At 43.1% G+C, this 14,610-nt stretch overlaps 1 protein-coding gene across 4 annotated transcripts in view; it reads left to right on the forward strand.

Annotated features, from left to right (window-relative positions):
• SNX25 (sorting nexin 25) overlaps positions 1-14,610 on the forward strand; it is a 172,091-nt gene that overhangs the window by 141,373 nt on the left and 16,108 nt on the right. For all 4 annotated transcript variants that reach the window (XM_034771268.1, XM_034771266.1, XM_034771267.1 and 1 more), the window contains 4 exons: positions 345-485; positions 2,774-2,887; positions 7,304-7,468; positions 13,544-13,661. In XM_034771268.1, the coding sequence (XP_034627159.1) occupies positions 345-485; positions 2,774-2,887; positions 7,304-7,468; positions 13,544-13,661 (538 nt within the window). The remainder of the gene's footprint in view (positions 1-344; positions 486-2,773; positions 2,888-7,303; positions 7,469-13,543; positions 13,662-14,610) is intronic.

The raw sequence follows: 14,610 nt of genomic DNA on the forward strand, positions 1-14,610 counted from the left end.
CCACAGAAAAAGAGAGAGAAAGGAGACCAATCTAACATGAAAAAAACTCGTAAAAGCCGAATGACCATGTCCCAAGAAGAGATTTAAAATGGATTCTAATGATGTAGGAGATGTTGTAAGGCAATCCGTGAAGATGAATGTATTAACTGGGGGGAAATTGCAGGACCCACAATGTCCTGGTCAGATTTACTCCAATAAGCCAAAGCTTGGTATGATGCCTTTATGCTACAGCAGAGAGAATGAAACTGTGGTGAGGATCATGAATCTGTATGCAAGTTAATTTTTATAACGTTTTGCTATCTATTTACTATCTCAGTAATATACATTCCCTCACCATCCCCAAGGTTGTAGAAGAGAATGGGGAACAAGTGCCCTGCTACTTTGTCATGGTGAGTTTACAAGAAGTTGGTGGAGCTGAAGCTAAGAACTGGAGAGTTCCCAGAAAGCTCAGTGAGTTTCAGAATCTACACCGAAAACTCAGTGAGGTAGGAATACTTTTTTGTGTGAGTGGGGTTTTTCATCTTTTAAAATAGTAGACCAGGGTCGGCAACCTTTCAGAAGTGGTGTGCTGAGTCTTCATTTATTCACTCTAATTTAAGGTTTCGTGTGCCAGTAATACATTTTAATATTTTTAAAAGGTCTCTTTCTGTAAGTCTATAATTATATAACTAAACTATTGTTGTATGTAAAGTAAATAAGGTTTTTAAAATGTTTAAGAAGCTTCATTTAAAATTAAATTAAAATGCAGAGCCCCCCGGACCGGTGGCCAGGGCCCGGGCAGTGTGAGTGCCACTGAAAATCAGCTCACGTGCCGTCTTCAGCACACGTGCCATAGGTTGCCTACCCCTGTACTAGACACACATTCAGAAAAAAAAAGTACATAAAAGAAAGTTACCATTGCTACCTCTAATCTATGTGAAAAATATAGAAAATAGCTTAAATATGAAAACTTTATTTAGAAAGTAAAACAAACAGATTCTGTTGTAAGCAAAAACTGTATCAAAGTTTGATGGAAATGGGTTTATAAACCTCTGGTGGTGGGCTCCAAAGCTGAGGTTATTAGCTTCTTGATTCACAAGTACCTCTTGATGGCTAATTTACTGAAGCAACAGGACAAAGACTTGGTGGAGATAGCTGCTTAAAAGGGACAATAGGAAACTGATCATTTTCAGAAATGAAGGGGGTAGGCAAGAGTGCATACAGGCTGCCAGTTTGGCAGGGGGGATTTGAGGGGGTGGGGGAAGAAATCTTAGTGGAAGGGGCCTGGAGTCTTTTTAGGGTTCTCTCCGTGTGTTCCAGTAGTAAACTTGTGGAGGGAATCACTCTGCTGCAGTTTATTTAATCTGAAATGAAAGGTGGAAAGAAAACCGGAAGAGGCTTAATTTGATGGAAAATTTGAATCCCATCACTTTCACCTTTGTCACCCTTTTTTGCCTTAATTACAGTCTTCCTTTCAACCTTTTATCTCCTTGTCAATTTAATTGGACTTCCATGACACCTGCTGCTTCCAATGTCTCAGCTGGCCTTTGTGACTTATGCTTTATGACTAATGGACACTGTTCATGCCAAGATGGGTTTCTGTCTCCGCCTCTTCTCCTTTTCTTCCTCTCTCTTTTTTATCTATTGTCCTGCTTCTTCTAACTCATTGTCTGCTACTCCTTCTCTATAACAGTCCATCCGTATCACATATTGTTTCCTGGTCAAGAATATAGCATGCCCTTTCTCTGTATTTTACACTGTCTGTCCAGCCCTCCTTTATATGTCTAGTTACATTAAATTGCACTTTCCATTTGCTTAAAACAGTGGTTTTCAACCTGTGGTCTACGGACCCTTTTGGGGGTCTGCAGACTATGTCTAAGGGGTCAGCAAAAGCTGACTATGAAAATAAAGTTTCAGATCCCAGAAAAACCATTCTGTTTTTCTGATCAATACAAAGTATGTGAATACGCACAACTACAGGTCAAAACCCGGCAGTGTTGTCGTTATCATAGAAGCCCACAGTTTAGCGCCCTTTCTCACGCTATGTAAATGCTGTGCCAGCACATTAATTAAATTCTGTTCAGTCAGTTTTCAGCCTAAAACTTCTATATTAGGGGTCTGTGGACCACAGATTGAATTTCCAAAGGGGCCTGCACCTTCATTTGAAATTTTGTAGGGGTCCGCAAATGAAAAAAGGTTGAAAACCATTGGCCTAAAACATCTAAATATTCCAGAATCTGGTTATTCCTCATTACTGTATTTTCAGACCAGCTGCTGTTTACAGCATCTTGCCTTTTTGGACCCAGATTTCTTTCTAGCAGCCAATTTTTGCACTTGTTGACAGATTGCAAAAAAGTTTGTAGTTGGCCTTTTCTTGTTTAATAATGAATTGTGTTTGCTGAGCGGATCCAGTGTCCCTAGTGGCTTCTGCTCTGTATTGCCAAATGAGCCCGTTTTGAGTTCCAAGCCTGGTCTCTGGCTCCGAAGGCAAGTGAGGGCTTGAAGCACTAAGAGGGACAGCCCTTTGGGAAAGAAAGTGCCTCATGTTGTTCTGAAGCAACCCTTTTAGCTGACATAGGATTGGTAGTGATGGGGCTCCAAAGGAAGAGTTCCTAACCTATGTTACCTATGGGTGGGCAAGGGAAGGAGTTCCTCAGAACACTCAGAGGGGTGTGGAAGGGAGAGGAAAATTAGGGGATGTCCTTGCATCTCCATTTATACCCACGCCCCTTTTTGCTGCATGTATGTATTAAAAATATGGTGGAATAATCTGTTTTGTCCTTTCTCTGCTCAGTGTTTTCCATCATTAAAGAAAGTTCAGTTGCCTTCTCTCAGTAAGCTGCCCTTCAAATCTGTAGATCAGAAATTCATGGAAAAATCCAAGAATCAGTTAAATAGCTTCTTACAGGTAAGAAAACAAAGATTGTACGCTCTTAAACATAATATTCATTGTCGAGTCTAGAGGCATACTGGCTTCCCCTCTTCTGTGCTGCTGGGGGTCTGGAATCCACAGTAGCTTGTCTGCATAAGTGTGTGACACATTCTCTCCCAATCTTTAGGAAAAAAATCCTATCTCTGTGTCTTTAGTACTGTTCTACAAGCACAGTGGTTACCAACTGGTCGATTGCGATTGACCGGTCGATCCTAGAGGATCTCCCAGTCGATCACGATCTCCGGTGGTGCAGCATAGCTACCGCTAAGGCACACTCCCTACCCTGGCCCCACGCTGCTCCCGGTAGGGGCCAGCGCAGCCCCGGGAGTGGGGGTCTCCCACTGCGCACTGCTCTTGCCTGCAAGCACGCCCCCACAGTCCCATTGGCTGGGAGAGCTGCGGGGGCGGTGCTTGCAGAGAGGGGCAGTGTGTAGAGCCACGTGTACCCCGCCCCTCCCCAGGGGCCGCAGGGGCACATTGGCCCCTTCTGGGAGCGGTGTGGGGCTGGGGTATGCAGGGAGCCTGCCTTAGCCTTATGGCACCCGCCAGAGGTAAGTGCTGCCCGGCGGGAGGCCACACCCCAGCCCTGAGCCCCCTCCCAGAGCCTGCATCCCAAACTCCCTTCTGCACCCCAAGCCCCAGCCCCGACCCCCCCCCCCCCCGAGCCAACATCCTGTACCCCTCTGTATCCCAAACCCCTGCCCCAGCCCTGATCCCCCTCCCAGAGCCAGCATCCCGTACCTCCTCCTGCACCCCAACCTCCTGCTCCAGCCTGGAGCCCCCTCCTACACCCAAACTCCCTTCCAGAGCTTGCACCTCTCACCCCCTCCTGCACCCCTACCCCAGGCTCAGCCTGAAGCCCCCTCCCACACTGCAAACCTCTCGGCCCCAGCCCAGAGTCTGCACCCCCTGCCAAACCCCAACCTCCTACCCCAGCCGTGTGAAAGTGAGTGAGGATGGGGGAGAGCAAATGACGGAGTGAGAGGGGAATGAAGTGAGTGGGGCAGGGCCTCGGGCAAGGGGCAGAGTAGATCCTGGGGTTGCCCTGAGATTCAAAAAACGATCTTGGGCATAAAAAGGTTGGAGACCACTGGTTTAGAAGGTCGTGCTGCAGTCACTGCTCCTCCTACCACAGGCACCAACTTTCCAAAATGCCAATGGGTGCTCAGCACCTACCATTTTTTCCCCCGTGGGTGCTCCAGCACCTATGCCTCCTACTCTGGGAGGACCAGGGAGAGATCTCAACGGGTAGTTGCAGGCAATCCCCCCTTCCCGAAGAGCTCTCAAGTGTGCAGTGCCACAAGGAGTCATTCTGTTACCTCTCCTGTTCAATGTGGGTATAGGACTGTTAGGAGAGCTAGTAAGGGTGCATGGGGTTCAGTGTTTTCACTGTGCCGATGACATCCAACTGTATGCCTCTTTCTCTTCTGATGTAGTTTAGCACCTCAGCCAATGTCTAGTTGAGACTAGGGCATGGCTGAGAGCAAGCTGGCTGATGCTGAACTCAGCTAAGGTGGAGCTGCCGATGGTGGGTTGGGGGAAGCAGCTGGAGGAGATGGCAGAGGTAATATCGGCCCCTTTGGTTGAGGGAGTGTGTCTGACATTGGTTAATAGTGCTCACATCTTATGGGTGATGTCAGATGCCAAGATGCTGTTTGAAGATCATATTACAGCGGTGACCCAGTCAGCTTTTTACCATCTCTATCTGGCTGGGAGGTTGCAACCTCTTTTTTCTGATGTGGACCTTGCCACTTGTATCTATGCTTGTGTCACCTCAAGATTAGGCTATTGTAATGTGGTCTACATGGACTACACCTACAACCATTCAGAGGCTGAAGCTGGTGCAGAATGTATGTGCTTGCTTAGTGAGCAGGACATCTCACTGGGAGCACGTGACCCCAGTGCTTTGGGATTTGCCTGGCTGCCTGTTGGTCTCCAGTTGCAGCTTAAGGCATTGGTCATGACCTATAGACTATCAAGCCCTAAATGGCCTGGGACTGGCCTAGCTTAAGGTCCACCTCTCCCTGTGTCCTTCTGCCACAGCTGTGGTCAGCAGGGTGCTTGAGGTGGTCCTCTTTGTTGTAAAAGGTGGGGGTTGCTGGCAGGGCATTCTCTATTGGGGATCCAGGACTCTGGAACTTGCTCCCTCATTTGGTCCTATGGAGCCTGAATTTGGTGACCTTCCAGGTATGCTGTAAAAGACACCTGTTGAATAGGGTCTCAGAAGGAGGCTGAAGGTGTGCTTCCTAGATGATGAAGGGAACAGGTGGTTGGCTTGCCAAATTCCTGTGGAATTGATTTCAGTGCTGCTGAGGTTTAATTTGATCGTATGTATTGTATGATTAATTATATTAGATTGCCTAGAGCCTTGGCTAGGCATCATTATTATTTTAAATATAAATAAATGAATAAAAGGTATGGTTTAGAGAAGACAACCTTTGAAGTGGCTGTATTTTGCCCCAAAAGGTAAAATTGTATTTGGCCTCAAGTCGCACCAAACAGGAGACATTATACAATTTACAGATACAGCAGTAGGGTTTTCAGGGCCACCTGGGTTTAACATTGCTGTTTGTTTAAAGCAGACTGTTTTTGTTTGACAATTAAGAAAAACTTTTTAATTCTGAAGTTCAGAGACTAATAGGCCACTGCTGAGTCAGGAAAAATTAAACTAGCATATTCATTTATATCAAAAGTAAATTGTTTGATTTTAGAATAATCTTTTTCCTAGACAGCTTTTGTTTGTATTCCAGGTACTATAATACAACAAAAGTTGCTGTAAAACAGCAAGATATATTTCCCTCAGGAAGTGAAATAATTATATGTATGTTCTCTTTCAAAAGTAGAATGTTGCTAAAGTGGAGCTGAGCACCATTAATATTTAATGTACTTTTTTTTTAAAACTAGGGATAGGATTTCAAACCCTGAATGTTTGCCATTTCATTGCTGTGCTTTTCAAAGGCATCATAAAGAAGTAGCAGAAATGTATTGAAATATGAAACCCAGTTACCAGTTAGATATACAATAATCTATTTCTTGGGTACTGTACTATCCTTAAATAAACACTTCGGATTTTAAGCATCAAACTTTAAGACTTCCTTTTTTCCCCTTCTGTGTCCTCTTGTCCCTTTCTGTTTCCTGCTCTTCTAGATTCCCTTCACTCCCAGCTGCTCATGGTCAGGTGCCCCATCCTCCATCCCAATAACCTTTCCTGCAAATCATCCTTTTTGTCAGTGTCTGAGGAACCCCCTTTATTTAGTGCTGCTTCTCTGGTGCTCAGAACCCAATCCTGTTTATTTGCATCTTCTTTCTGCTCCAGATTCCCTCTTTCCACACCCACAGACCAGGCAAAGCAGCTAGTTCTGTGCTGGTTTCCTTGCAGATGAAGTAAATTAGGTAGAGAAAGTATAGTTTGAGGCAATCAAGAATCTCCAAATTGTATTTTCCAGTAAAAAATAAAAATGACACTTGGGCATGACTACAGGGGAGAGCTTAGTGGATGGGCAATTATAGCAATGCCTAGTTGGGAAAGAATTACTGGCAACAATCTGTGAAAATCAAAGCACATGCAAAGCCTTGACAGAAGGGAAAGCTATTTGGAACTATGGGTATTGTACGAAAAGTGACTATATAAAAACAGTCTCAACAAATATGCTGCCTGTGTATTTCCTCTGTGTGTGTCATATTTGCATATTTTACTGTCTAAAATGTATTCCGTTTTACTGCTAAATAACTGCAGAGCCAAGATGACCTGGATTCTGTTCTGGGTTATTCATCATTTTACCAGCATTGTTATCAATGAACCTAATACTCCTCTCACTTATACTGGCCTAAATCAGGAGTAAATCCATTGTAACCATTAGTATATTACCAGCGTGAGAACTGAGTCAGTCCTTGTGTTTAAGTCTTTATTGGGGGAAGGAGGCGTACAAGCCAAAAAGAATACATCTTGAGTTTCAGATCCCATGTTGAGCTTGTGGCATTGGCATTTAGAAAAACCATGTCTCTAGTGGTAAGTCAGTTTGATCTCAGAGTGATTGTGAGACCATGAGCTTGGAACTCCACAATGCCATTTTTATAGTAGTTTTAATTTTCCACTTTTAAATAAATAACATTTTAAAACAAATGCTCTACAAACTAATTTGCATGGCATAAGGACATCTCCTTTAAAAAAAGCTTAACACTTAAAAATACTATTCATTTAGAAAATGTTACTAAAATTCAAGTCTCTCTAAGATGTGACGCACACTGTCCTTATTCACTAATGTTAGTCTCACTGTGCACCTGATTAGTGTATTAATCAGCTGTACCGAAGAGTCTGTTGCTCTTTATTGCTTAAATAATTCATATTTAATTGATATGTTGTGAATATTCTTCATTCTGTTTTCTCCACAGAAGCTGCTTTCTGATGAAAGACTGTGTCAGAGCGAAGCACTTTATGCCTTTTTGAGCCCATCCCCTGAGCACCTCAAAGTTATTGATGTGCAAGGAAAGAAATCTGCCTTTTCACTCTCATCATTTCTGGAAAGACTTCCTGGTGATTTCTTTCCTCATCAAGAGGTGAGTGGTAGAAAAGTAATTTTCTTAGATTTAATTATTTGTCCAATATAAGCTGCTAATACAACACATTTGAATGGTAGTTAATACTGGAGGTGTTTGCAAAGATGCTGTTCAGTTTACTGTAAGCAAACCAATGGTGAGATATTAAAGCTCTCTACTAAATTTAATGCAGTTTGCTAATAAAACATGTTTTACCTCTGTGGAAAATATATAATCTAGACCATTGTAAAGACTGTATATTCCAAGTTAATGAAATGTAAACAGCCTGGGACACTCTTTGCTAGCAAAATGTCTGACCTTTCAAACACTTAAACATAAAGCCTTTGTAGAGCTGTCCAGGGGTATCTCTGCTGTCTTGTGATCATGAAACCCAGACTGGGGGGTGGCGGGGTATTTCTTTCATACAAAGGCTTTTCTTTTGTTCTGCTTCTCCACATCCTCTATGTAATTTTCTGTATGTACCTTTCATCACTGTGGTTTTCTTCCGTTTAGAATTGAAATTAGACAACCAGAAATAAGGGATCCAAATTCATTGGCCCTGATCCTTCTCACCATATGTCCCTCTTTCATACCATTCACGTAGTTCTTTTATATGTGACAGAAAAGAGCTTTAGTTGGCTAGGGCAAAAGTTAAATATTTTTTTCTTATACCATCTTTAAATTTATTTTTGCTTCTTTCAATTTATAAAATGTGCTTATACGCTCTTCAGAATGGGGACTGTTTTCTCCTATGTGTCTGTACTGTAATATAAATCATACAAAATAATCTAAGCACTTAGACCCTCACAAAATGCCGCTGTTACTAAGCATCAACATCAAACGATCTCCTCCTCCTCCTCCCTTACACTGCTAGGTCAACTTGTTAGAAAAAAGCCTGGAGAAACAGGCTTTACAGTGTGCCCTGAAACTGTCAGATCCACAGACCGAAACCATGGGGGGAGGAAATTCCAGAGCTCAGTGCTCCTCTTCTAAGAATGTCCTCTCCCCACTCCTCCAGACAAGACATCTAATGCTTGTTGGTTCCTGAATTGGCAGTAACCCTCACTGTTCCAATGTACTCACTTCAAAGGCTGGTAGATTGGTTTGGTGGCAGAGCTGACAGACCTGCTTCTCTTGTTTCCCCCAGCTGGCTCCACCTCTGCTCCCTGATACATGGGAATGTGCAGGTAGCCCTTAGCTGGCTCTGCAATATGTGAAGGGTACTGATCACTACCGCTATCCTGCACAGGCTTTTCCAATCCTGCCCCCAAGCAACTAAACTGCATTAGTTGTACTGCGTGGCTGTGGAAGAAGAGCTAGGATTGTGCCTGTGCATGCACTCACCAGGGCAGCTCCATGGATGCCAGTACCACAGCTTCTCTGTGCTTCAGAACAGAGCCAGAGCACTCCCTAACTTAGAATAAATACTCTGTGGGGCTGAAAAGATCAATTAATTACCTCCAACAGTGAATGCAGTTTGGTATGAATCTCTGAGGTAGTGGTCACTGCATAGCTAAATAGTGCCTCTGAAGCCTTTGATCTTCCTGAGACCCTTCTAAATCACCACCTTCCCAAAAAGTGCAAAGTATTATTCAAGTCAGGTGGGTTCTCATACAGTAATATTATATACACACACACACACGAGATGGAAGGATAAAGAGATTTAAGGAACATGGGAGAAGGAAGGCAGGAACATAATGGAATGAGAGAGGAAGAGAAATGAGGGGGTGGAAACAGAACAGAGACTGAAAAAAATGGAGGAAAAGACAAAGCAAAAGATACACCAAGATAGAATCATAGAAATGGACGACTGGAAGGGTCCTTGATAATTCATCAAGTCCAATCTCCTGTACTGAGACAGGACCAAGTAAACCTAACAGGCGTTTGTCCAACATTTTCTTAAAAACTTTCAATGATGGGGATTCTGGAATAGGCTTCCAAGGGAGGAATCCTTGTAGAACTTCACTACCCTTATCATTACAATATTTTTCCTAATAGCTAACCTAAATCAGTAGTCATTAATGAAAATATTGACTAGTACTGAACCCTGGACTGACTCTTTCGGGATCCCACTAGATGTGTCCTCCCAGTTTGACAGCAAACCACTGATTACTACCCTTTGAGTATGGTCTTTCAGCCAGTTGTGCAACTACTTTCTCAGTAATTTAGACAGCATTTCCTTAGTTTACTTATGAAAGTGTCATATAGGACTGTATAAAAAGCCTTACTGAAATCAAGATATATAATGTCCCCCTTTATGCACTAGGCCAGTAATCCCATTAAAGAAGGAAATTAGGTTGGTTTGGCATGCTTTGTTCTTGACAAACCCATGCTGGCTATTCCTTATAACCCTATCATCCATTAGGCGCTTACAAATTCATTGTTTAATAATTTGTTCCAGTACCTTTCCAGGTATCCAAGTTAGACTGACTAGTCTCTAATTCCCTGGGTCCTCTTCTCCAGTCCTCTGGGTCCTCACCCATCCTCCATGAGTTCTCAAAGACAATTGCTAACAGTTCCCAGATTGCTTCAGCTAGTTCCTTAAATATCCTAGGATGAATTTCATCTGGCCCTCCTGACTTGAATACATCTAACTTATCTAAATATTATTTAACCAGTTCTTTTCCTATTTTGGCTTGCAGTCCATCCCTCTTGTTGTTAATATTAATTGTGTTGAGTATTTCATTACCATTAACCTTTTTAGTGAAGACTGTAGCAAAATAGGCATTAAACACTTCAGCCTTTTTGATGTCATCAATCTCTCCTTCCCCACTAAATATAGGGTCTATGCTTGTATTTCTCTTTCTCTTACTCCTAAAGATTTAAAGAACCTCTTCTTATTGCCTTTTATGGCTCTTGCTAGGTGTAACTCGATTTGTGGCTTAACCTTTCTGATTTTGTCCCTATATGCTTGAACTACTCTTTTGTACTCCTCCTCAGCAATTCATCCCCGTTTCAACTTTTTTAGGATTCCTTTTTGATTTTCAGGTCATTAAAGAGCGCCTGATGGAGCCATATTGGCCTCTTACTATTCTTTCTGTCTTTCCTTTGCACTAGGATAGTTTGCTGTTGCGCCTTTAATATTGTCTCCTTGAGAAACTGGTAGCCCTCCTGAATCCTTTTAGCCCTTAGACTTTCTTCCCATTGGGCCTTATCTACCAGCTCTCTGAGTTTGTTAAAGTCTGCTTTTTTGAAGCCTATTTTCCATATTCTTCTGCTCTCACACCTTCCATCCTTTTCTTAGAATCAGGAAATCCATCATTTCATGATCACTTTCACCCAAATTGACTTCTACCTTCAGATTTGCGACCAATTCCTCCCTGTTCATTAGAATCAAGTCTGAAACGGCGGTTTGCCTGGTTACTTCCTCCACTTCCTGAAACAAAAAGTTGTCCCCAATACACTCCAAGAACTTACTGGAACTTTTGATTTTTGCCATATTACTTTTCCAACAGATATCTATGTAGTTAAAGCCCACCATTACTACTTGGCGTTTTGGATATTTCCAAAATGCATCCGATGAAGTGGGCTGTAGCCCATGAAAGCTTATACCCAAATACATTTGTTAGTCTCTAAGGTGCCACAAGGACTCCTCGTTGTTTTTGCTGATACAGACTACCATGGCTACCACTCTGAAACTTGGATATTTCTGTTATTTATTTTAGAAATGCCTCATTCACCTGCTCTTTCTAATTTGGAAGTATATAGTAGACTCCTACCATGACATCAGCCCTATTTTTTATCCTTTTTATCTTTAACCAGAGACTTTCAACTGGTCTGCCTCTCACCTCCCTCTGGACCTCAGGACAAGTGTATATATTCTTGATATATAATGCAACACCACCTCCCTTTTTATTCTTCTTGTCCTTCCTAAACAAACTATACCCCCCTTGACCAATATTCCAGTCATGAAACGTATCCCACCAAGTCTCTGTAATGCCAGTTAAGTAATAATTTATTTTATGTACTAGCACTTCCAGTTCTTCCTGTTTATTCCCCATACTCTGTGCATTGGTGTATAGACATCGGTGATGCTGAGCAGATTCCCCCACTAATTTCCCTGTTGTTGCTCCTATGACCCTTTTATAATTTTCCATGTCCCCCCATGCCAACATCTAGCCCTCTGTTAAGGTTGCCTTTTTTATGCTTACCTATGGGCTTTTGTCACCTGCCCCCTTAGAACCTAGTGTAAAGCCCTCCCCAGTAGATTGGCAAATTGGTGCATAAAGATGCTCTTCTCCTCCTTGGTCAGGTGGACCCCTCTCTTCCCAGCAGTCTTCCTTCTTGAAACAACATGACATGGTCAAGGAAACTGAAGCTCTCCTGTTGACACCATCTGCGCAACCATGCATTCATCTCCAGGATGGAATTGTCCCTGCCTGAGCTCTTACCCTCAATGGGGAGGATGAATCAGAACACCACCTGCACCCCTGACTCCTTTCCCCTCACTCCCAGAGCCCTGTAGTCACTGCTGAGTTGCCAGGGTCAGACCTGGCAGTATCATTACTGCATGTGTGGATGAGCAGCATGGGGTAGTGATCAGAGGGATGGATGAGCCTCAGCAACCTTTCTGTAACATCTCAGACGTGGGCTCCCAGGACATTGTGTCAGGTTGGCAGAAGGTTGCCTCCGTCCCCCTCAGCAGAGAGTCCCCAACCAGCAGTACTCTGCTGCCTTCTCTTGGGTGTCCCAGCTTTGGGGACAAGTGGCTCCTCCTCAGCCATTGGGGTCTGCTCTTCCCCGCCTGTTGCCAGTACTGCCTGTTGCCAGTACGAGACCTCAATGGACAGGGGGTCTGGGTGGGGGTGGAGCTCTGTCTACTGCCCCAAGTCACCAGCAGCCAGTCTCTTCCCCATAGAGCAGCCAGTCTCTTCCCCATAGAGCAGCCAGTTCTCCTTTCTCTGCTGGTGCTGCTATAGTCAGCTAGCATCCTCTGTCCCATGTGTGTCCTGCCAAGGAAGTCCTTGTGCTTCAGGATGAGCCACCTCCTCGTGCAGCTCTTATATGCTTCCTGAGGGACTCCAGCAACAGACACCGGTTCCTCCTGCTGGCTTTCCTCAGCAGGGACATGCAGGCTGCATTCCCAGCAAGTTGAGACCAGGGCCTGGGTGGAAGTATTTCAGGGTGACATTATGCCTGTCTGTTGGGGGTGGGACCACAGGGGCAGGCAGAGGAAGAGTTAGCAGTGGTGTTGGCAACAGGCTGTTTTCCTCCCATTGCAAGTCCTTCCTTGTAGACTACCTCCAAGTTAAGAAATGGGGGGGAAATCCCAACATACAGCCCTACCTTCCTGCCCTCCTCCGCTGGTGAACTCAGCTGGCTAATTCCCTTAGTCTCCCAGCTACCTTCGTTTTACCAGCCATATAGATGGAAGGAAAGAGTAATGATGGAAGGGGATGGAGAAAGCAGAACGTAATATTTTCTCTGTACTCCTTTTTTTGTTTCAAAAAAGTTGAGGGAAGGCCATTGTGAATGGATCCCAGACCAGTGCTTCTGCCGAAACAGCCCAAGCTTTCAGTGTATGCCACAGCTCAGCTATTGCCCAAGGGCACAGTCTAGGCATATTTGCTGTTATTTTACCTGAACTAACACTCATTAAAGCTTGCTGCATGTTACATGTTCACTTGTTAAAAATTTTTTTTTCACTTTATTCCTTGATTTGTAATTTCTAGAGGAAATGCTCTCATTATGTAACTTTTTTTTCCATTCTAGCTCACTCCTCGGGTTCTTCAAATATATTAGGCTAGGAATATTTCTCTTTATTACTGTTTTCAAAATGATATATTGGAACTGTTTGAGATCTGTACTATTTATACAGCTCCTTGGAAAAGACTCTCTACATTTAGAATACATTTCTTAGCTGTCAAGACCAAAACCAAATCATAGGAAAAACAGAATTATTAGTATCAGAGGGGTAGCCGTGTTAGTCTGAATCTGTAAAAAGCAACAGAGGGTCCTGTGGCACCTTTGTTTTTGGACCATTACAAATGAGAAGTGGTTCAGGTTCATGAACTAAGTAGTTGGGAGGGAAATGAGCTCTAAAATTAATATCCCTTAACAACTCTCTTCCATACTGTACCTGTATTGCTCTTTTAGGAGGAGACAGAAGAGGATAGTGACCTGTCAGACTATGGAGATGACGTGGATGGTAAACGAGATGCTCTTGCTGAGCCGTGCTTCATGCTGATTGGAGAGATTTTTGAGCTGCGAGGAAGTAAGCTTTGAACTTGCTTGCTCATTAGTGGATTCTGTTTGTCAAGAAAAAAACTAGGAAATATTGATTTTCAGACATCAAAATGAATCACTGTTTTCCTACCATTTAAATGAGTGGAGATATTTTTACAATGTAAAATACTGATTTCTTTGCAAATCAATAATGTTTTTTAATTTTCTAACTCTTCTGGGGGTAAGCTCCCAATTAGAACAGTGCAGTAATAATGCGACAGTTTGGGAGTTTTGCATTAAATATTTGTAAGCTTTACCTCTGTTTAAAAATGTTCTATATTTCCAAAACACAGGCAAAAATCAGGATACTGCATTTTACAGTGAACTAATCACAAAGAAAAGAAAAGTTGATGGTTTATCATATTGAATATGCATGTGTCAAAGCAACATGACTTCCACATCCATTATAAAAAATTGTATTACCCGAAATATAACTAAAGTACATAGTAGACTTGAAGCAACAAAATGGTAGAATTATTAACTTGTTTGGTGCTGGATCTTTCATCCCTTACATGTCTGAGTAATGGCTGCATGATCAGGTCCATGGACAGAAGCATCAAACAGAACTATTTTGTGTCCACTAGAAGATGCAGCCGTATATAGCCAAACATAGTGGTTGTTTAAAAAATATTTTTATCAGAGCAAATCATAGAATATCAGGGTTGGAAGGGACCTCAGGAGGTCATCTAGTCCAACCCCCTGCTCAATGCAGGACCAATCCCCAAACAGATTTTTTTCCCCAGATCCCTAAAGGGCCCTCTCAAGGATTGAACTCAAAACCTTGGGTTTAGCAGGCCAATGCTCAAACCACTGAGCTATCCGTCCCCCCTCAGCTCCACTTATGATTTCTGCAAAGTGGGATTAGATAGGCATGGGTGTATGGGCCTTTGCTTTAGGGAGCAACCTAAATGGAAAATCCTTCCTTCTAATGGAATGAG

The sequence above is a fragment of the Trachemys scripta genome, chromosome 5 (genome assembly GCF_013100865.1).
Source record: "Trachemys scripta elegans isolate TJP31775 chromosome 5, CAS_Tse_1.0, whole genome shotgun sequence".
Classification (NCBI taxonomy): domain Eukaryota; kingdom Metazoa; phylum Chordata; order Testudines; family Emydidae; genus Trachemys; species Trachemys scripta.